Source organism: Lissotriton vulgaris, chromosome 12, assembly GCF_964263255.1.
Source record: "Lissotriton vulgaris chromosome 12, aLisVul1.2, whole genome shotgun sequence".
In the NCBI taxonomy this organism is placed as follows: Eukaryota; Metazoa; Chordata; class Amphibia; order Caudata; family Salamandridae; genus Lissotriton; species Lissotriton vulgaris.
This window is the reverse complement of record NC_141700.1, coordinates 289,693,986-289,715,706: the sequence shown is the minus strand read 5'-3', so window position 1 is coordinate 289,715,706 and position 21,721 is coordinate 289,693,986. Positions and strand designations below refer to the sequence as shown.

Sequence of the window (21,721 nt, the reverse complement as noted above, 5' to 3'; positions counted from 1 at the left end):
AGTCAAGCTTGCGGTTTTCATATCGAGCGACATGACCTTCTCACTGGTTTTGGTGAGATCGGCTCGGATCAGGTTAACCTCAATGGACACAGTGTCCAGCTTATGGTCCAGTGACACCATCTGCTGCCCCAGGGAGGTCTTGACCCCATCTATGGCGGCCATAACATCTTGCAGTGTGGTTCTGATGCAGAGCCAGTGGACTCTCTATTTCCGTCTAGTATCCGTCCCGACCCAGAAGGCGAGCCCTTGGGCTCCGTATATCGGTCCGATTTATTATTTTGAACAACCTGGACAGTGGTTTTTCGCCCTCTGGTCGAGCCGCCATTTTAAGTCCACACGTAGAGGGTCACCAACCCTTGGTTAAAGTATTTGCGACGATAGTCTGCTAAGAAGCACCTCCGTCACCACTACCATTACCAGTACATCAGCCCCTCATCGGATGGGTCAGCATCTACTCCACGAATTGCTCACTAGACCGGTTAGGTAGACGTCACACATTCTTCAGGTCACTCCTGGGGCCCCAGGATCAGCCCACCTTCGTGTGTCGGTGCAGAAGTTGTGGACAGGGGTCATGCGTATATGCCACCATGTGGAATGCAGTCCACCAGCAGCCCCGCAGCACAGGAGGCACCCACCGATAGGGCCAACAGCCAGTCGCCAGTTTCACCCAATCAAACAGGGCACCTCAGGGGATCGCTATAATTCCAGCCGTACTGCAGTCTTCAAATGCCCACAGGACGTCAGCAGCCAGCACCACGGGTCTTCTAGTGGATATCTGCGGCACGCGCCCAGGCGGCGGCGTAGGTCACTCCCCGTCAGTCCGCTACACCCTCGGCAGTGTCAAGGTCATCTCAGCCGGTCAGGTGAGTGACGAAAGAGGGGGAAGAGCCTCCGCTTGTAATCACAGGCCTTGACTGCATCGGTAGGAAGCCCAGCCTTGGTGTCTCCCACTCTCAATTTGCGGTACAGCACGACATGGGGCGTGCCAGCAGCTGGATCCCCGGAGCGCCGCAGAGTCCGGCCATGCACTCCTCCTCATGGCGGGCAGGGGGCCAAAACAGGTCACGAGGCACCAGCAAACCACAACAGGCGCTTACAAGTGCGGCAACGACTAGGGGGACTTGCGGTTTCCTGGGCCCTCCCGATAGCACCACTCCAGTCCACACTCGGCCGGGGGAAGACAGCCGAGCCGCCACTGGACCCCCAGGAGGCGATCCTGAACAATCGGAGCCTTGCCGCAGGCGCCCCCAGGACTCGGGTCAATTCGCCCGATTCGGAGTGGGGAGTGGCCGGTAGCTTCCGGTCAGCGCCGCGGGTGTTGTTGTATACGGCGTCGACCGCCACAGCACGCAAGTCCCCGGATTCAATGGCGGCGGAGGCCCAATCTTCACCGGCGCGCCGCTTCGTCTCACTCCCACGCCTTGGGCCCGGAGCGGCACCAATGTGCACCGCTTCCACTCCGCCAGGCAGGCCCCTCGACGGCGCAGCAGGATAGATGCAAGATATTAGTGGGCGAGGCGCGGGTCACCGGGAGCTACTGGCCTACGCGGCCATCTTGGGTGCCCGCGTAGCTCCGCCTCCCCAACTTGGGCATTTTTAATTTCCCCTCTTTCCCGGTCTGCTTGTCTGAATTTGCAGGTAACAACAACGTGGTTTCCCCACACGGGGGGTTGAGCCCACCTGGTACGTTACACACATACCGGCTGAGGAATCGATGATGAAGCATGACACATAGAAACCTATGGATGAGCATACGGTAAGAAACAGGAGTCCTGCTTTTCAGATAGTGAGGCAGAGTTTTCTGCAGGTTATCTCTCTTTTGATTAATAGGAATCTAGTCCATATATTAAGTACACACGACAAATTACTTGCCTCTTAGTTGAATAATGGCAGTTTAGTGAGGGCGGGGGCATAAATATTGCTATGTCCATGTTTAAAAAACGATCACATTTAATAAAATAAAAATAATGCTGTGATGTACTCTGATGTACTATTGTAATGCACCTCCGCATTTAACAGAAATACTTGTTTTTTGAAATTTTGAGTTTATCATATTTTTGGATGATGATGTTTTTTGCATGATTTACATGCCAACTATTTTCATGGCTCTGTTTGTGCATGGGCTCTTAGAGCCAAGCCAAACCTTTGGCTCATTTCTCGTCCTTAATTTGTTGTCTCGCCCACCTCTTATACCTATGCAGATGTTATTGCTGGCTGTCACGTGTCTGGAAGAAGAGATGTCAACTTGTGGTACATATGATTTGTTTTTTGTTTACAGAAGCGTGTTGTGGGACAGAACATTGGTCCTCTGAGCAGTGACTTCATTACAGCCTGTACACATCTGAAATACGAAGTTTTAAATCTACTAGAAATCCTACCTGTAAACTTTGTTAGCAAAACAATCGAAGAAATGTCAGAGAAGATTTTTCATCAGGTGAGAATTTCTTTGAGCACAATTCAATGTTAATGTATGTTGTATAGTCGCAAACCTTTACAGATCCTATGCTTATTTTCATCTGAAACATTGTGACTGAAGTTAGACGCATATTACTTAGATTACTGTCGGAAAGCTCTTGGGCGTGAAACTCAAAGTAAAAAATATTTAGTTGAAGGGCAAAAATTGTGACTGCAAAAGAATTCCAATATAATTTCATGCACACGGTTGCCGTGGTTGGTGCAATCAAATTCATAAAAGTATATTTATAGAAGTGTGAAAAACGAAGTGTAACATGTGAAAGAATGGACTGTGACTACAAATAACACTACACATTTTTAAGGCTGTATATCAGCCTTTTTACTAGAGAAACTTAAGGAGAAATGCAAAGAGTTCCCATAATACAGCGCTCACCTTTTACTGCAAGGAAACATTTCCCCTTTGCAGGCTTTTTTGAAATAGTAGTTCCAATACTCTGTAAATTGCAGAAGGGAGTCAAATGTTCACAAATTCATAGTTTATTTTAATCAGCTATAATATAATTTCAGACTTGGCCACAGTGTTGTCATTGTAAACTCTCCAACAGTAAAAAGAAAACCATTCAGAAGCGATTTCCTAAGGTGATAAAGCAAGAGAGAGAGTAGCCACTTCAGTACCCCCCCGAACAAAAGTTCGGGCAAACAGCCCAATTAATAATTGTAAGAAAGCAAGATCTGAGTACCGAGGTCCCGGAGGAGAAGAGAGCCTAACACCTCTAAGTAATTTGCATACTAGGGGAAGTTCCCCAGGCGGGTGACCATCCACCGGCACTTGCCCTGCCAATATTGCTGAACAAAAGGTATTGATCGTTCTATAAGCTAGACCATCCAACGCCAGATGCCAAAAAATTCAAGATAAGAACAACTCCTGTCCCGGTGAAATCCATCTGTCACTGATAGCACCAGCTCCCCCATCTGGACTAGGCTGACCGGTACCTCTTGTTGGTACCCAAGCCTTTGTGATTAAGGTGCCAGCTTTCGCTAAAAGTCCCGGTACCACCACACGTCACCTTAAACCCACCATTCCATGAGGAGGAGAGAGTTTGTTAACAGAAGGCTATGGGGGTTCAACTGGGGATCCTGGAGGAGATCTCGAAACAGGCTTAGAGGGATTGGAAAATCCCAGGAAAGTTCCGTCAAAACCGGAAACCAGGCTTGTGACCTCCAAATCGGTGTAATACCCACCAGATCCGCTTTCTGGTGCAGAAGCTGGCTCAATACCCTCGTGATCATGGCAAATGGAGGGAACGCATACCCTTGTTCCATACTCCAATCCTGAAGGAACGCATCCACTGCAATGCATCTGGAATCCAATGGTCACTCCAGGCGTAGTTCCATCAGCATTCGCCAAATCTCTGGAGCTCTCATGAAGGAAATCACAGTCCCCCTACACCCCAATCCGTGGCGTTCCAGAAGGTCACGGGGCAGCAGGGGGAAAAGTCAGGGCTGGAGGGTGCTGCAGCTGCCACACACCACTGCTCCTCGCCCGTGGCAGTTACTGGGTGTCAGGAAAGTACTTGATAGGTGAAGCAGGGAGCCTCCATACTTCCAGGCCTTTGCTCTATGTACCAGATTTGCAGCGTCCTGCTACCACACGTGCCCCCAACGCAGTAAGACTGTCTCCCTCCCGACAGACACTCTCCACTCTGACTCCTGGGAAGGGGGGGGGGCAGGGCCAAAGACCCGGATCCACTGTGGTCAGGTGACCCTACAGCCCACATTACTCTCAGGCTGTCCCAGAGTTCAGCGCCATACCACGACGATTTCTGGCAGGCAAGCCGGGCGTCTCCAGGCATCACCAGTGCAGGGAACACCACACCAGCAGTTTTATTTTTTTGTTTTTGCTAAGGTGTGCAGGGATATACTAAGCCGACAACCGCCTGGCTTGTTTGTGGCCTTCACGCCACTTCTCTGTCCCTCACGCTGGGTTGGGCCACCAGTTCCTGGGGTCTCCGTTCACTATGCGGGCAGCCTGTAGGGCTTCGCGAGTCTTCAGCTGCCCTGTACGGTGCACGGCTGCCAGACCGCTCTGCTAATCCATGATGTAGGCCGGGAGCTCCAGCCACTCAGAGTCCCGCACTTTTGAGGAGCCAGCCACTCCACAATCCAATGGCAGTCTGGGATCATGTGAGCAACGCCCCACCAGATGAGCCCCCGCTGGTACTTCACACAGCTTCGTAGTCTCTCTTGGGGTAGGGCCTGTGAGAATGCACCGCATCCACAGGGCACTATGCGCTAGGCCCGCCCAGCTTACCAGAGTCCCACAGTGCAGTGGACCCCCACAATGAATCCGGGTGTCCCCACTGTGCTCGGGATATAGCGGCACCACACTGCAGCATGTTTGGTGTCTACTGTGGCAGGATGCCGCAGGATTTAGGTTGCCAGGCCGGGAGTTTAGAACTAAAGCTGCTGGTCGGCCATGTTGTCGGCCATGTCCCCCTTTGATAGCTTTTCATATTAAACAGATCAAACCTATGGCATCCAACTTAACTTTTCCCTTCCCAGGCAGTCAGTTGAGCTTGTAGCCGTTACCATTGAGTTGTCATCATAGTCAACTCGCCTCCACTGTATTGAATGTACACTTTCACACATGGCAACCTTAAGGCATGTTGTCATCTTGAAATTTAAAACTAATGAAAAATGTCCTAGCTATCCTAAAGAAATGTTTCAGTTCCATTGAGGACTCGGAGGCGAGGATTAGGCATTACTTTCTCTGTTTATTTGCATCCAGCAACCATTAAAAGCGGATAACAGAACAAAAGACTGCATCTCCCAGGATGCTGTAGAAAAACTACAGTCTAACAGCCAATCTGTGCAGGTCAGCTCCTACTCCTTCACCCAAGGACACTCTTTCTTCCTCTTTCTTCGTGCAAACACAGCCGGGAAACGTCAATCTCATTCTCGCTTGCCTGAGTCTGACCCTGGGAAGAAAATATACAACTTTATCCCAGGAAGGACTAGCCGGATTATTAAAAACCTGCATTAATTGAGCACAATAACTCATTATTTCCATATGTAGACCAAAAACCGCTTAGCATTACATCACATAAAGAAACAACTGATTATTTACAATGACAACGAAGACCAAACTGTGAGGGTAGTACCTAACTAGGGTGGGCTAATGCCTCAGAGTTCTTAATAGAATTTAAACTTTCCTTTACGATACCTAGGAAACTTTTCATTCTCTGTCTGGACTGGAGGCCAAGATTAGGCAAGTTTAAAGCTTATCCACCACTAGCGAAGCCAGATTTCTGACCGGCTTAAAGTAGAACCTCTTAAAGGTAGAGTCCTACAACCAATCTGCCGCATTCAGGATATCTTCCAAACATGCTCCCTGCGTAAAAGCTTCTGAGGTCATTGCCTCCCATATTGAGTGAGCCCCAAACCTGGATATGTCTAACCCTGCCTCCTGCATAGCCCAGTGGACATAGTGGGCAATAGTGGGAGAAGATACCACCTTGAACAGTTTCGTAATGGCAATAAAGAGCAGATTCTAACCGTGTGGGCGCACCTCCTCACACATCGTTTCGTAGGCTTTAAAAGCTCTCCCTACCCAGAGTTTTGGAGTATCTGGAAAGGACGACTAAGACACTGTCCTAGAGTTATATTTTGTCCTCCTAGAGATTTAAAAACTACCCCCCTCTGGGGTAAATACTCTACCTGTCAAATCCAGGGCTCTTACATCTGATACTCTATGGCAAGAGATTAAGCACAACAGGGTAGCCAGCTTAGCCGACATTTATTTCCAAGACAGATTCTTATTAGCGGGCTAGGACTTAGACCGGTGCAAGACCGTATTTACATCCCATAACTCTGAGTGCCGAGGTCCCGGAGGAGAAGAGAGTCTAACACCTCTAAGTAATTTGCATACTAGGGGATATTCCCCAGGCGGGTGACCATCCACCGGCACTTGCCCTGACAATATTGCTGAACAAAAGGTATTGATTGTCCTGTAAGCTAGACCATCCGACGCCAGATGCCAAAAAATTCAAGATAAGAACAACACCTGTCCCGGTGGGATCCATCTGTCACTGATAGCACCAGCTCCACCATCTGGACTAGGCTGACCGGTACCTCTTGTTGGTACCCAAGCCTTTGTGATTAAGGTGCCAGCTTCCGCTAAAAGTCCCGGTACCACCACATATCACCTTTAACCTGCCATGCCATGAGGCAGAGAGAGTTTGTTAACAGAAGGCTATGGGGGTTCACCTGGGGATCCTGGAGGAGATCTCGAAACAGGCTTAGAAGGATGGGAAAATCCCAGGAAAGTTCCGTCAGAACCAGAAACCAGGCTTGTGACATCCAAATCGGGGTAATAACCACCAGATCCACTTTCTGGTGCAGAAGCTGGCTCAATACCCTCATGATCATGGCAAATGGAGGGAACGCATACCCTTGTTCCATACTCCAATCCTGAACGAACGCATCCACTGCAATGCTCCGGGATCCGGGTGCCAGCTTCCATACCTCTCAAACTGTTGTCTAAGCCCCAGTGGGTCTTGAGACGCCGAAACACCCCCAGATGAAGTTTCCTAAGGCTCAAATCGGACCAGTGGCAGGAATGCCAGTCCGCCACCTGGTCGGACCCGGAAGGTGTTCCACTGACAATGCAATCTGGTTGGACAGGTAGTATTCTGAAAGATCCCGACTGAGATCCGACAAGTTGTGAGAGTAAGTTCCACCGAGGTGGTTGACTTAGCGGACCACCGCTACATTGTCCATTTTGAGGAGGAAGCAGCTTAGAGGTTTGTCCTTGGTCGAGTATCTTACTGCAGATGACCCTGCTAAAAGTTCTAGGCAATTGATATGGAGAGACCGTTCCACGGATGACTATCTTCCTCCTGTGGAGAATTCTTTGCACCAAGCTCCCCAACCCAAGCCGCTGGCATCTGACTCTATCACGATATCTGGTTGGGACCCGAAGATCGCGCGCCCATCCCAGGCCTCTATATGTGCGATCCACCATTGAGTTTCGTCCTTGCTTCCTTCGGAAGGGGAACAACTGAGAATAACTATGGCCTTTGCAGAGGTGGGAAATCTTGAGGCGTTGGAGGACCCGATAATGCAGAGGCGCTGGAAAGATGGCCTGGATGGAGGAGGAGATAAGACCCAAGATCCTGGCAAGATGGCACAAGGATATGGTGGACCTGGAGTGCATCCATCTGAGCTTGTGCCTGATTTTGGAAAGTTTCCAAGAGGGGGAGCTCAGTGTGGCACCGATTGAATCCACCAACGAGCCCAGGAATTGGATCAGTTGAGTCGGAGTTAGAAGCGACTTCGGGCCATTGAGATTCCAGTGAATTTACTCTCAGCTGCAATTGGGAAGTCAGATGTAAAGGAAACTGATTTATGATCAAAATTTCATCTAAATAGACTATCATCCTTATCCCCAGAGAACGAAGGTGTACGATCATCAGTTTCATCACCTTGATAAAGCACCAAGAAGCGGAGGATAGACCGAAAGGGAGGGATGCAAATTCAAAGACCTGTGACCACCACTGGAACTGGGGAAAGCACTGATGTCGCGGGAAGATCGGGATCGGGAGATACGCGTTGCACAGATCCAGACGAACCATGAAATTGTGGATCTGTAGAAGATCCCTGAGGAGATGAACATCTTCCATTTTAAAGTGGTGATATACTACCCATTTGTTGAAGTTGCGAAGATTTATGACCGGACAGTACTCCTCGTCCCTTTTTTCCACTCAAAAATAGACTGCTGAGAAAAACTTGGGGATGAAGTGAAGACTGCAGGATTACCACTTTCTCCAACAGGTTGGCTATCTCTTCTTCTACCAGTCTCATGTGATCCTCAGAGAAGTGTGATGGATTGGGGCGGGATGTTTGAACTGGACATTGTAAAATTCTTTTCGAAACCCACTGATTGTCTGCAGCACCTAAGGATCCATGCCTATGGAATCAACACCAGTCTGCCCCCTACTGACACTCCATACTGATACTGTACACTCATGTAGTTGAAAAAAAGGTAGCCTTTGCCCAGTCCTGATTATTTACAATGGCAATGAAGACCAAACCGTGAGCGTAGTTCCTAACTAGGGTGGGCTAATCCTCGCCTCCGAGTCCTTAATAGAATTTAAACTTTCCTTTATGATACCTAGGAAACTTTTCATTCTCTGTCTGGACTGGAGGCCAGGATTAGGAAAGTTTAAAGCTTATCCACCACTAGAAAAGCCAGATTTCTGACCGGCTTAAAGTAGAACTCTTAAAGATAGAGTCCTACAACCAATCTGTCGCATTTAGGATATCTTCCAAACGTGCTCCCTGCGTAAAAGCTTTAGAGGTCATTGACCCCAATATTGAGTGAGCCCCAAACCTGGATATGTCTAACCCTGCCTCCTGCATAGCCCAGTGGACCCAGTGGGCAATAGTGGGAGAAGATACCACCTTGTACAGTTTTGTAATGGCAATAAAGAGCAGATTCTAACCGTGTGGGCGCACCTCCTCAGTCATCGTTTCGTAGGCTTTAAAAGCTCTCACTACACAGAGTTTTGGAGTATCTGGAAAGGACGACTAAGACACTGTCCTAGAGTTAGATTTTGTTCTCCTAGAGATGTAAAAACTACCCCCCTCTGGGGTAAATACTCTACCTGTCAAATCCAGGGCTCTTGCATCTGATACTCTATGGCAAGAGATTAAGCACAACAGGGTAGCCAGCTTAGCCGACATTTGTTTCCAAGACAGATTCTTATTAGCGGGCCAGGACTTAGACAGGTGCAAGACCGTATTTACGTCCCCTAACTCTGAGTACCGAGGTCCCGGAGGAGAAGAGAGCCTAACACCTCTAAGTAATTTGCATACTAGGGGATGTTCCCCAGACGGGTGACCATCCACCGGCACTTGCCCTGCCAATATTGCTGAAAAAAAGGTATTGATTGTCCTATAAGCTAGACTATCCGACGCCAGATGCCAAAAAATTCAAGATAAGAACAGCTCCTGTCCCGGTGGGATCCATCTGTCATTGATAGCACCAGTTCCCCATCTGGACTAGGCTGACCGGTGCCTCTTGTTGGTACCCAAGCCTTTGTGATTAATGTGCCAGCTTCCGCTAAAAGTCCCGGCACCACCCAATGTCGCCTTTAACCCGCCATGCCATGAGGCGGATAGAGTTTGTTAACAGAAGGTTATGGGGGTTCACCTGGGGATCCTGGAAGAGATCTCGAAACAGGCTTAGAGAGATTGGAAAATCCCAGGAAAGTTCAGACAGAACCGGAAACCAGGCTTGTGTGTAATAACCAGAAGCTGTGTCAGTACCCTCATGATCATGGCAAATGGAGGGAACGCCTACCCTTGTTCCTTACTCCAATCCTGAAGGAACGCATCCACTGCAATGCTCCGGGATCCGGGCGCCAGCTGCCATACCTCTCCAACTGTTGTCCAAGCCCCAGTGGGTCTTGAGACGCCGAAACACCCCCAGATGAAGTTTCCTAAGGCTCAAATCGGACCAGTGGCAGGAATGCCAGTCCGCCACCTGTTTGGACCCGGAAGGTGTTCCACTGACAATGCAATCTGGTTGGACAGGCAGTATTCTGAAAGATCCCGACCGAGATCCGACAAGTTCTGAGAGTAAGTCCCACCGAGGTGGTTGACGTAGCGGACCGCTGCTACATTGTCCATTTTGAGGAGAAAGCAGCTTAGAGGTTTGTCCTTAGTCGAGCATCTTACTGCAGATGACCCTGCTAAAAGCTCTAGGCAATTGATATGGAGGGACCGTTCCACAGATGACTATCTTCCTCCTGTGGAGAATTCTTTGCACCAAGCTCCCCAACCCGAGCCGCTGGCATCCGACTCTATCACGATATCTGGTTGGGACCCGAAGATCCCGTGCCCATCCCAGGTCTCTATATGTGCGATCCACCATTGAATTTTGTCCTTGCTTCCTTCGGAAGGGGAACAAACTGAGAATAACTTAGGCCTTTGCAGAGGTGGGAAATCCTGAGGCGTTGGAAGACCCGATAATGCAGAGGAAAGATGGCCTGGATGGAGGAGGAGATAAGACCCAAGTTTTGAGGAGTTTTTTAAAAGTAGGCAACTCCTGGGGGTGACCATAGGAAGCAGAACCCACTCTCCTACACCCCCCCCTCCCCCCAAGCACAGGGACATTAAACTAACCTTGACCAGTTGAGTCTTCATGTTCAAAGTGGAAATATCTGGAGAGTCCATCTGCATTTGCATAGTCAGTTCCAGGACTATGTTCCACTGTAAAGTCCATCCCCTGTAGGGAAATGGACCACCTGAGTAGTTTGGGATTTTCACCCTTCATCTGATTTAGCCACAAGAGGCGCTTATGGTCTGTCTGAATCTTGAAGTGAGTACCACACAAGTATGGCCTCAGCTTCTTCAGTGCCCAAACCACAGCAAAGGCCTCCCTCTTAATAGCTGACCAACATTTCTCTCTAGAGAACAGCCTTCTGCTAATAAAAGCTACTGGCTGATCTTGACCATCTTTATTCAATTGTGATAGCACAGCCCCCACTCCCAACTCAGAAGCATCTGTTTGAACAATTAATTCTTTGGAGTAGTCTGGACTTTGCAGAATTGGTGCAGTGCACATGGCCTGCTTCAGGTCAACAAATGCCTTTTGACAGCTTAATGTCCACTGAACTTTCTTTAGCATTTTCTTTGAAGTTAAGTCATTAAAGGGTGTCCCTGTGGAATCATACCCCTTGACAAATTTCCTGTAGTAACCAGACAGGCCCAAGAAAGCTCTGAGCTGTGTCTGGGTGGTGGGAGCAGTCCAGTCCTTTATGGTCTGGATCTTGCTCTCCAATGGTTGAACCTGACCTCCCCCTACAAGGTGGCCCAGGTATACTACCTGACTCTGCCCTATCTGGCCCTTGGTCGCCTTGATAGTTAGGCCTGCCTTTTGCAGGGCCTCCAACATTTTTCAGGTGGATCAGGTGATTTTCCCAGGTGGAGGTAAAGACATCAATATCATCAAGATAAGCTGCATAGTAGTCATCCAGGCCTGTGAGGACTTGGTTTACCAACCTTTGAAATGTGACAGGTGCATTTTTCAGACCAAAGGGCATCACCACAAACTGATAATGTCCACCAGGGGTTGAAAATGCTGTCTTTGTCTTTGCATCATCAGCTAGCCTGATCTGCCAGTAGCCAGCTGTCAGGTCAAATGTACTCAAAAACTTGGCAGATGCCAATCTGGCAATGAGCTCATCTACCCTGGGTATTGGATGGGCATCTGTCCTAGTGACAGCATTGAGACCTCTGCAATCCACGCAAAACCTCATCTCTCTCTTACCATCTTGGGTGTGAGGTTTAGGCACCAGGACTACTGGACTGGCTCAAGGGCTCTCTGAGGGCTCAATGACTCCTAATTCCAACATCTTTTGGACCTCTGTCCTGATACAATCCCTGACATGATCAGGTTGCCTGTAAATCTTACTTTTAACAGGCAGACTGTCCCCAGTGTCCACTTCATGAGTGCACCAGGTAGTCTGACTTGGAGTCAGTGAAAACATTTGTCTGTAGGCCTGCAGAACCTGTCTGCAGTCCCTCTGCTGCTGATCAGCGAGGCTGCTTGCCATGGCTACACCATCAACTGACCCATAGTCAGGGTTCTGAGAGAGCAGGTCAGGGAGAGGGTCACTCTCTTCCTCTTGTCCTTCATCAGTAGCCATGAGCAAGCCCATGTCAGACCTGTCAACATATAGTTTCAGTCTGTTGATATGAAGCACCCTGTGGGGGCCAAGATCAACCAAATAGGTTACTTCTCCCTTCTGTTCAACAATAGTGTGGGGACCACTCCACTTGTCTTGGAGAGCTGCTGGGGCCACTGGCTCCAACACCCACACGTTCTGCCCTGGCTGGTAAACAGTCAGCATAGCCTTTTGGTCATGCCAGGCTTTTTATAATTCCTGGCTAGCCTCAAGGTTTTTGGATGCCTTTTTCATATACTCAGCCATCCTGGAGCGGAGACCAAGTACATAGTCCACAATGTCTTGTTTGGGAAGTTTGAGAGGTAACTCCCATCCTTCCTTCACCAGACAAAGGGGTCCTCTTACAGGAATTCCAAACAAAAGTTCAAAAGGGCTGCAGCCAACACCCTTTTGTGGGACCTCTCTATAAGCAAACAAAAGGCAAGGCAGTAGGATTTTCCATCTCCGCCTGAGCTTTTCAGGGAGACCCTTAATCATGCCCTTTAAGGTCTTGTTGAACCTTTCAACTAGACCGGTGTGGTGAACTTATATCACTCCACACTCCTTCCACATTGCAGTCAGGTAACTAGACATGAAATTTGCAACTCGGCCTGAAACAACCTCCTTAGGGAAGCCCACTCTTGAGAAAACTCCCAAAAGGGCTCTTGCCACCACAGGTGCTGTAGTGGTGCTAAGGGGAATTATCTCTGGGTATCTGGTGGCACGATCCACTATCACCAGAATAAACCTGTGCCCAGATGCTGTTTGGGGATCCATTGGTCCAACAATGTCAATCCCTACACGTTCAGAGGGAACCCCACCTCAGGTGGTGGTATTAGGGAGCCTTTGGGGTACCACCTGATTTGCCACTGGCTTGGCAGGTGACACAGTAGCGACAAAACTCCTTGGTATCTTCTGACATGTGAGGCCAGTGAAAGCGAGGGACAAGCCTGTCCCAAGTCTTGTTCTGGCCAAGATGTCCTGCAAGGGGAATATCATGGGCTAGTGTCAAAAGGAAGCCCCTGACTGCCAAAGGTATGACAAACCGAGGACCTGCTCAGGACCGCACCACTTCGGCTCCAGACTGCTCGACCTCTCGAAGGACTTTATGAGGACCAGGCCGGAGATTATGGCCTTCTCCTGTGGACCGGTCCGGGAGTGCTTCTCGAACCTGTTGATGAATGGAAACCAAACTGTCAGTCAATTGTGCCAAATAGTCATTCATTAAAACACAAGGTACATCATACACTGAGCTTGGCCTGGACACTCCCCATATATTCATGGGACGCCCAAACACTATCTCATAGGGCGTAAGGCCCGTCCGAGAGTGCGGTACTGATCTGATAGATAATAATGCCAAAGGCAAGGCATCTGGCCAAGTCAAAGAGGTCGAAGCCTGTATTTTTGCTATCTTAAGTTTCAGAGTACTATTGTACTTTTTCACTAATCCTGCTGATTGCGGGTGGAACACTGCATTACATTTTTGTGTTATTCCCAATCCTTTCAGGACATACTTAACAACGTCCGCTACGAAATGAGGCCCGTTGTCACTCCACAACAATCTGCAAACACCATATCGAGGAAAGAATTCCTTCAATAACACCTTTGCCGTAGTCATTGCAGTATTATCCTTTGTAGGGTATGCTTCAATCCATTTACTGAATGCACAAACCACAACCAGGACATATTTCAGATTATTACAGCTTTCCAGCTGAATGTAATCCATTTGCAATACTTCAAACGGTGCAGTAGGTGTTGCAAATCCTCCTGCTGGAGTTCGTGTCCCTTTTTCTGGATTGTACTTAAGACAAATCATGCAGGTCTGTACTACTCTCTTAGCCGTGCTAGCAATCTCTGGATGCTCCCAAAATTGCGTAAGCAATTTCACAATTGCTGAAGCTCCAACATGTGCTAGCCCATGTGCCATCTGAACCATAGGTTGTACAAAGGCTGTGGGTAACTTCCACTTATCCATCTGCTTATTCCTCCAACAACCTTCATCATCCAACTCTCCATCCTTGGACCATTGCTCCTGTTCTTTGTCAGAAGCGGTCCTTTGTATCTCTAGCGTTCGAGGCATGTGGGCTGCTGAATTCATATCTGTGCATAGATCGCCGCCTAGTGTTGGGTCCGGATGATCGCACATTGTTGTCATGGAAGAGTCTTCGAAGTATCACGAGATAGGTGGCTCCTCCCCTGGACTACAGTGCGCATGGGCATCGACTCCATCCCCAGATTGTTTTTTTCTGCCAGTGGGTTCGGATGCATATTTGTTAACTCAAGTTCGGAATCGATAAATAACTTTCTTTTCGGCCAAAAGGCCTTTAGTTTATCGTCAGTATTGTCTTGCGATCGGTGCCCAGTTCTGTTCCAGCTCAGTTCCCGAGCCGGACATCCAGAGGAGCCGCGTGGCTTTTCAGCAGTGAAGGCCCGGTCGATGCCAGAGGCCTTATCGACGAACCATCATGGAACGGAGCCCGTTCAAGAGATGTCCCGTGTGCAACTCGAAATATCCTCACATCGATGTCTACCCGGTGTGCAACAAGTGCCTGTCGACGGATCACGATGAAGCCAGCTGTATGGCTTGTTCTCGTTTCCACTCCAAGAAGACGATTCGACTTCGACGAGCAGCGCGCAAGGAGGCCCAGCAGACGGCATCTGATCCGGTGAACATCTTCAATGCCGAGGACGATGAGGGTACAGAGCGGGAGGTTCGAGAGAACCTATCTGGTCCCGCCTCGGAGATCGACTCCAGCTACGACGCTGATATTGAGATGGTCGATACTGAAGACGTCGTCGACGAGGTAGGAGACGACGATGGGGCCTTTGGGGCCATAGAAGATAGCTCAAGCGAGGAGCTAGGCCCACACACTGATTCTGGGGGAGAGACACTTAATAAGGCTCAGGTCGAGGGATCGCCACATGACCTTACCCAAGATCTTCCACTGGGACACTTCTAAGGAGCCACGGGTTGCCAAATCGAAACCGAAAGAGAAAGCTTCGGTGTCTACGCAACCAAAAGCACTAGAGGCGAAATCGAAACCGAAAGTGCGTATTGCTTTGGTCGGCTTGAAGTTCTCTGAACTATCGGCACCGACGAAGCATAAAGGTGTTATCGACCTGGTGAGGTCGCTAAAGGGTGTCGAGCCAAAGACTGGAACACCGAAAACACTGGTCAAAGACGTCGACCCGAAAAAATCGGCGTCGAAGACCGTCGACACCGACAAAGGACTCGGAGCTCAGAAGGTTCTCGATCCTACGCGTCGACCAGACAAGGCTAAAAGTGGTACAAACCTTGAGTCCACACCTGGCGGTGGCTCGAAGGAACCCGTCGAGTCGACGCAGCCGTCCGCCTCCTTCTCGAAGCAGGTGTCTGAATCGCTGAAGCGAATTAAGGAAAAGGCTTCGGCTGTCGGACCAAAGGATACTCCACCACCAAAGCCTGCCAGTAAACCTCAAAAGACGCCGGCACCCATCCAGTTCACGCTGCCGCCGAAAGTGGTACCGAAGGCCTTCGCCCCTAAGATGGCCGTCGAAGCGTCCAAGAAGGTGTCCACGGGGCCGAAGCCAACAACTGCGGTACTGGTCACAAAGCATCGACAACCCTCGCTTGAAGAGCAACAGGAACAATTCATCGATGCCGACACGGGCAGACTTTCAATTTACAAACAAAAGATCGCCCCGGAACAGCCTATGGAGACTTAAAGAATCCCATTGAAAAAGAAGAAGGATTCTATTACAACACCCCTTCTTGTCGAACCTATATCTCCACGTGGCCAAGACACTGCTCCTGTTTCGCCCACTTACTCGGATGTGGAGACAGGGGAAGGTGACAATGAGGAGTACAGCTATCCTGTGGACACTGATCCAGAAGATCACAATGAACCCTGGGCGGACACTGCTGACCCAGGGGATCCACAGACTGCCCCGGACAGTCATGTGTATGCTGTAAAAACATCGCCTACTTAAGACTCAGCTGCGTTTAATGCACCTATTGAAAGGGCAGCCAAAAATCATGATGTCCAGCTCCATCCTGACCCTATTGAAGTGGATTTTCTGTTTGACACCTTTTCCACCTCAGAGAGAACTGTCAAGACTGCCAATGCTGAAGGGTGTCTTAAAACATGCTGGAGAGATATTTAAGGAGCCAACAAGGGCCAGGGTGATAAACCCCAGAATTGAAAAAAAGTACAAACCGGCACCTGGGGACCCTACCTACATTAAAGGACAGTTGCCGTTGGACTCTCTGGTTGTTTCCAATGCCCGGAAGAGGGCGAACTCGCAAACAACGGGTGATGCTCCTCCCCTGATAAAGAATCTAAAGTGCTAGAAGCATCAGGGAAAAGGGTGGCAGCTCAAGCGGCCAATATCTGGCACATTTCAAACACTCAGGCACTCTTAGCCAGATATGACAGGGCCCAATACGATACACTGGAGACCCTGTTACAACACTTGCCAGACGAATATAAGGAGGCAGCAGAGATGCTCATACAGGAAGGGAAGCTCATATCAAATGCTTCTATCAAATGTGCACTGGACGCAGCAGACACCGCGGCCAGAGCCATTAACACAAGTGTCATGTTAAGGCGACATGCCTGGCTCAGAATCTCCGGGTTCAAGCCAGAGATACAGACCACCATACTAAATCAGCCGGTAAACCCTGATCATTTATTTGGCCCAGAGGTGGACACCACCTTGGAAAAAATCAAAAAGGACACTGAAACTGCAAAGTCTATGGGGGCTCTCCAGTCGCAGCAGTTCAGGGGTGGTTCTTTTCGTCGCTCAAGCAATAGAGGTGTTTCCAGAGGCCAGCTGTCCCAGCAAACACAGTACAATAAAAGTGGCGCGCAAACCACATACACCAAACAAAGTAGAGGTGGCTATCGTGGAAACAGCTCCAAGGGCAGAGGTCGTGGAAACAGCTCCAGATCCTCCGCCACTAACAAACAGTAACGCCTTGTCACTGCCCCCCGACCATACAACACCGGTCGGGGGAAGACTACAACAGTTCCTGCCGGTCTGGAAATCCATCACCACAGACAGGTGGGTCAGGAAGCTTATCCAGTACGGTTATTGTCTGGAGTTAACATCCACTCCACCCAACATACCCCCAAGACACCGTCCTATGTCCACAGAGCATTTGCACTTATTGCAGCAGGAGGTACTAGTCATGCTGCAAAAAGGAGCAATCAAACTCGTGCCTGTGGAAGAAAGAGGTACAGGAGTGTACTCACTGTACTTCTTGATCCCAAAAAAGGACGGGTCCCTCAGACCCATGCTGGACCTCAGACCCCTCAACCATTACATTCTATCAGAACACTTTCACATGCTAACATTGCAGCAGGTTCTACTGTTAGTCAGGGAGATTTCCTCGCAACATTAGATCTGAAGGATGCATATTTTCATATTCTGCTACACCTGTCACACAGAAAATACCTCCGGTTCACCATTCAGAATCAGCATTATCAATTCAAGGTCCTCCCTTTCGGAGTGACAACGGCACCCAGGGTGTTTACAAAGTGCCTGGCGACAGTGGCCGCACACCTACGGAGACAAAACATTCACGTCTACCCTTATCTGGACGACTGGCTTATCCAAGCAAAGTTGGCATAGCAGTGTGCCGCCCACATGTCCCACACCATTCACCTTCTTCACGATCTGGGCTTCTCACTGAATTATCCAAAGTCCCACCTTCAGCCCGCCCACGTACGGCAGTATCTGGGCGCGACAATAGATACTCTGGCAGCCAAAGCACAGCCGAATTCAGTGAGGATCAGCAGCATTCAATCGCTGATACAAAAATTCAGACCGCAGCACTCGCTTCCAGCACAAGTGTTCATGCAGTTGATAGGCACGATGGCCTCCTGCATCTTCATAGTCCCGCACGCGAGACTACATATGCGTCCGCTTCAGGAGTGCTTGGCACGTCAGTGGACTCAGGCTCACGGACAGTTGAAAGACCTAGTGTTGGTGACCGGTCGTGCATACAACTCTCTGCATTGGTGGAATCCACAAAACCTTTGCAGGGGCCGACCGTTCCAGGAGCCTGTGCCACAGATCATTCTGACAACGGACGCATCTCTCCAGGGATGGGGAGCTCATGTACTCCACTACACAGTGCAGGGACTATGGACAATGCAGCAAAAGAAGATGCACATCAACCTTCTAGAACTGATGGCTATCTTCATGGCGATGAAAGCATTCAAAGTACATCTGTGCAACAAGGTCGTGTTCATCCGGACGGACAACATGACGACCATGTACTACATTCAGGAGCAGGGAGGTACACACTCTTCACAGTTGTCTCATCTGGCTCAGAGCATGTGGAAGTGGGCCATTCAGAGGAACATCTTCCTCATGGCGGAACACCTCCCAGGCAAGGACAATCAGATAGCGGTCCTGCTCAGCAGGTACAGCCACCAGATGCACGAGTGGGAGATACATCCATCAGTACTCCACCCGTACTTCCAGCAGTGGGGTCATCCAGGGATAGACCTGTTCGCCACAAAGGAAAACGCCAAATGCCAAAGCTTTGCCGCCAGGTTTCCACACCCACAGTCGCAGGGCAATGCGATATGGATGAACTGGTCAGGCATATTTACGTACGCTTTTCCCCCAGCACCTCTAATACCGCTGGTGGCATGCAAGATGAAGCAACACTCGATGACACTCATCCTGGTTGCTCCGACGTGGGCACGCCAACCATGGTACACCACGTTTCTGGAACTATCCGTGGTACCGCATCAAAGGCTGCACCTCACACCCAGGCTTTTGACGCAGAGCCATGGCGACATTCAGCATCCAGATCCGCAACAGCTCAACCTGGCGATCTGGCTCCTGAGGTCTTAGAATTTGGCTACCTCAACTTGCCTCCCAACTGTATGGACATCATAAGAGAGTCAAGGAAACCCACCACCAGAGCATGCTATGCGGCAAAATGAAGTGGTTTGTCATTTATTGTGCAGACTACAACATCAACCCGCTAGACGCATCTACTCAAAACATCATTTGTTATCTGTTACATCTACACAAATGCAATTTGGCCTATGCTTCCATTCGTATACATTTATCCGCAATAGCGGCTTATCTCCAAAACAGGCAGCATCTCTCACTTTTCAGAGTGCCTGCCATCAAAGCCTTTCTGGAAGGACTCAAACGAGTCATTCCTCTCCGGACCCCACTGGCTCCCGAATGGAACCTGAATGTGGTCCTCACCAGACTGATGGGTCCACCTTTTGAGCCTCTACATTCATGCGAGATTCAGTTCTTAACATGGAAAGTGGCTTTCCTGATAGCGATTACATCGCTGCGACGCGTTAGTGAACTCCAGGCACTAACTATCCAAGAGCCATTCATACAGATTCACTCCAACAGGGTGGTGCTTTGCACTAACCCTAAGTTTCTTCCTAAGGTGGTTTCACAGTTCCATATCAATCAGACTATAGAACTGCCTGTGTTCTTCCAAAATCCTGAGTCAGTGGCGGAGAGAATGCTCCACACACTAGACGTCAAGAGAGCCTTGATGTACTACATTGATAGGACCAAAGATTTTCGGAAAACAAAACAACTATTTGTTGCCTTTTCGCCACAACACAAAGGCAACTCCATTTCCAAAGCAGGTATAGCCAGGTGGATCGTTAAGTGCATTCAGATTTGCTATCAAAAAGCCAAGCGTACTCTAACGGTCGCCCCACGGGCCACTCCACCCGGAAGTTGGGGGCCTCCATGGCTTTCCTTGGAAATATTCCTTTAGAAGACATATGTAGAGCAGCCACATGGTCTACCACACACACATTTACGAAACACTACTGTGTAGATGTGCACTCCAAACAGCAGGCAGCTGTAGGGCAGGCTGTTCTAAAAACACTTTTTCAAACTGCTGCAGCTGACACAGGCGGCCGCCGCTAATGGAGGGACTGCTATGTATTCTATGCACAGATATGAATTCAGCAGCCCACATGCCTCGAACCGAATATGCTACTTACCAGTATGCATCTGTTCTTGGCATGTAGGGCTGCTGACATTCATATCGCCCGCCCTCCTCCCCGGCGCCTGTAGCGGCTGCAGCACTCAGAAATACTCTTAGCATGGTCATTACTCACAGTGTTACACTCCATCTTTGCCACAATGGCTAAAAACAATCTGGGGACGGAATCGATGCCTATGCGCACTGTAGTCCAGGGGAGGAGCCACCTATCTTGTGATACTTCGAAGACTCTACCAGGACAACAATGTGCGATCATCCGGACCCAACACTAGGCGGCGATCTATGCACAGATATGAATGTCAGCAGCCCTACATGCCAAGAACAGATGCATACTGGTAAGTAGCATATTCAACCTCTTTCCTAGCATCGTGCCATCGCTCAGCTTGTGACTTCACAACATACATCGGAGTGGAGTCAGGCTGCATCGCGGTTTCACGTGCTACTCGGGTCTACAAAAGCATTTCCTTGTCCCTCTTTATCTGTCACCTTCTTGTGTGCGCTACATTTTACTATAGCTATCTTCTTTGGATAGGTCAATGCAGTCAAGAGGTTATGCACTAACTCTCCGTACATTATCTGTGCTCCATGTGATGTCAAAAAGCCCCTTTCCTTCCAGAGCAGACCGAAATCATGTGCTACTCCGAAAGCATAGCGGCTGTCTATGTAGACATTCACACATAATCCCGCACTAAGCTCACATGCTCGTGTCAACGCTATCAGTTCTGCTGCTTGAGCTGATTTCTGCGGTATGCAGGCTGTCTCCACTATTGTATGTGGCGTAGTAATTGCATATGCTGCTGAGGTGGTCATATCTGATAACTTCAAGCAAGATCCATCCACCCACAGCTCTCCATCCACATCCGTAAAGGGCGTATCTTGCAAATCAATACGACCCTCTGTCTGTTCCTCAGTCACAAAGACACAGTCATGTGTTTCTTGCGCCTCAGGCTGAGTCACCGGAAAAGGCAACAACGTGGCTGGATTTAGTGTTGCACATCTCTTTAGTGTAATATGAGGAGCCAGCAACGTTAGCTCATATCCTGTTAGACGAGCACTAGTTAAATGCTGCGTCTTTGTCTGATTCAAAAGAGCATCGACAGCATGGGGGACCAACACCAACAACTTATGAGATAACACAATCCCCTCGGTCTGACGTATTGACACAGCCGTCGCTGCAACCGAGAGAAAACAACAAGGCAACGCTCGAGCAACAGGATCAAGTACTGCCGAAAAGTATGCAGAAGGGCGCTGTTTATCACCGTGCATCTGCACTAACACTGATAATGCGCATCCATCTCTCTTATGTACAAACAATGTGAAAGGCTTTGTGTAATCAGGGGTGCCTAACACTGGTGCTGAACAAAGGGCCTGTCGTAATTGCTGGAAAGCATTCTCACACTCATTTGTCCAGGGAAGGGGAACTGGAGTATCTTTTGTCAAAAGCGCTAACAGTGGTTTGACTATGTGCGAAAACCCCAGTATCCACTGTCTACAAAAGGAAGTGAGACCCAAGAAAGCTCGAACATCTTTCTGCGTGGAGGGTGTTGTTGTATCCAAAATTGCTTGAATACGATCTGGTGTAAGTGCA

The 21,721-nt window shown here is 49.2% G+C and overlaps 1 protein-coding gene across 2 annotated transcripts in view; it reads left to right on the top strand.

Moving 5' to 3' along the window:
- LOC147673984 (uncharacterized) overlaps positions 1–21,721 on the top strand; it is a 987,450-nt gene that overhangs the window by 77,895 nt on the left and 887,834 nt on the right. For both annotated transcript variants that reach the window (XM_086945069.1, XM_086945070.1), the window contains exon 2: positions 2,279–2,434. In XM_086945069.1, coding sequence (XP_086801195.1) covers positions 2,411–2,434 — 24 coding nt within the window. In that variant the 5' untranslated portion in view covers positions 2,279–2,410. The remainder of the gene's footprint in view (positions 1–2,278; positions 2,435–21,721) is intronic.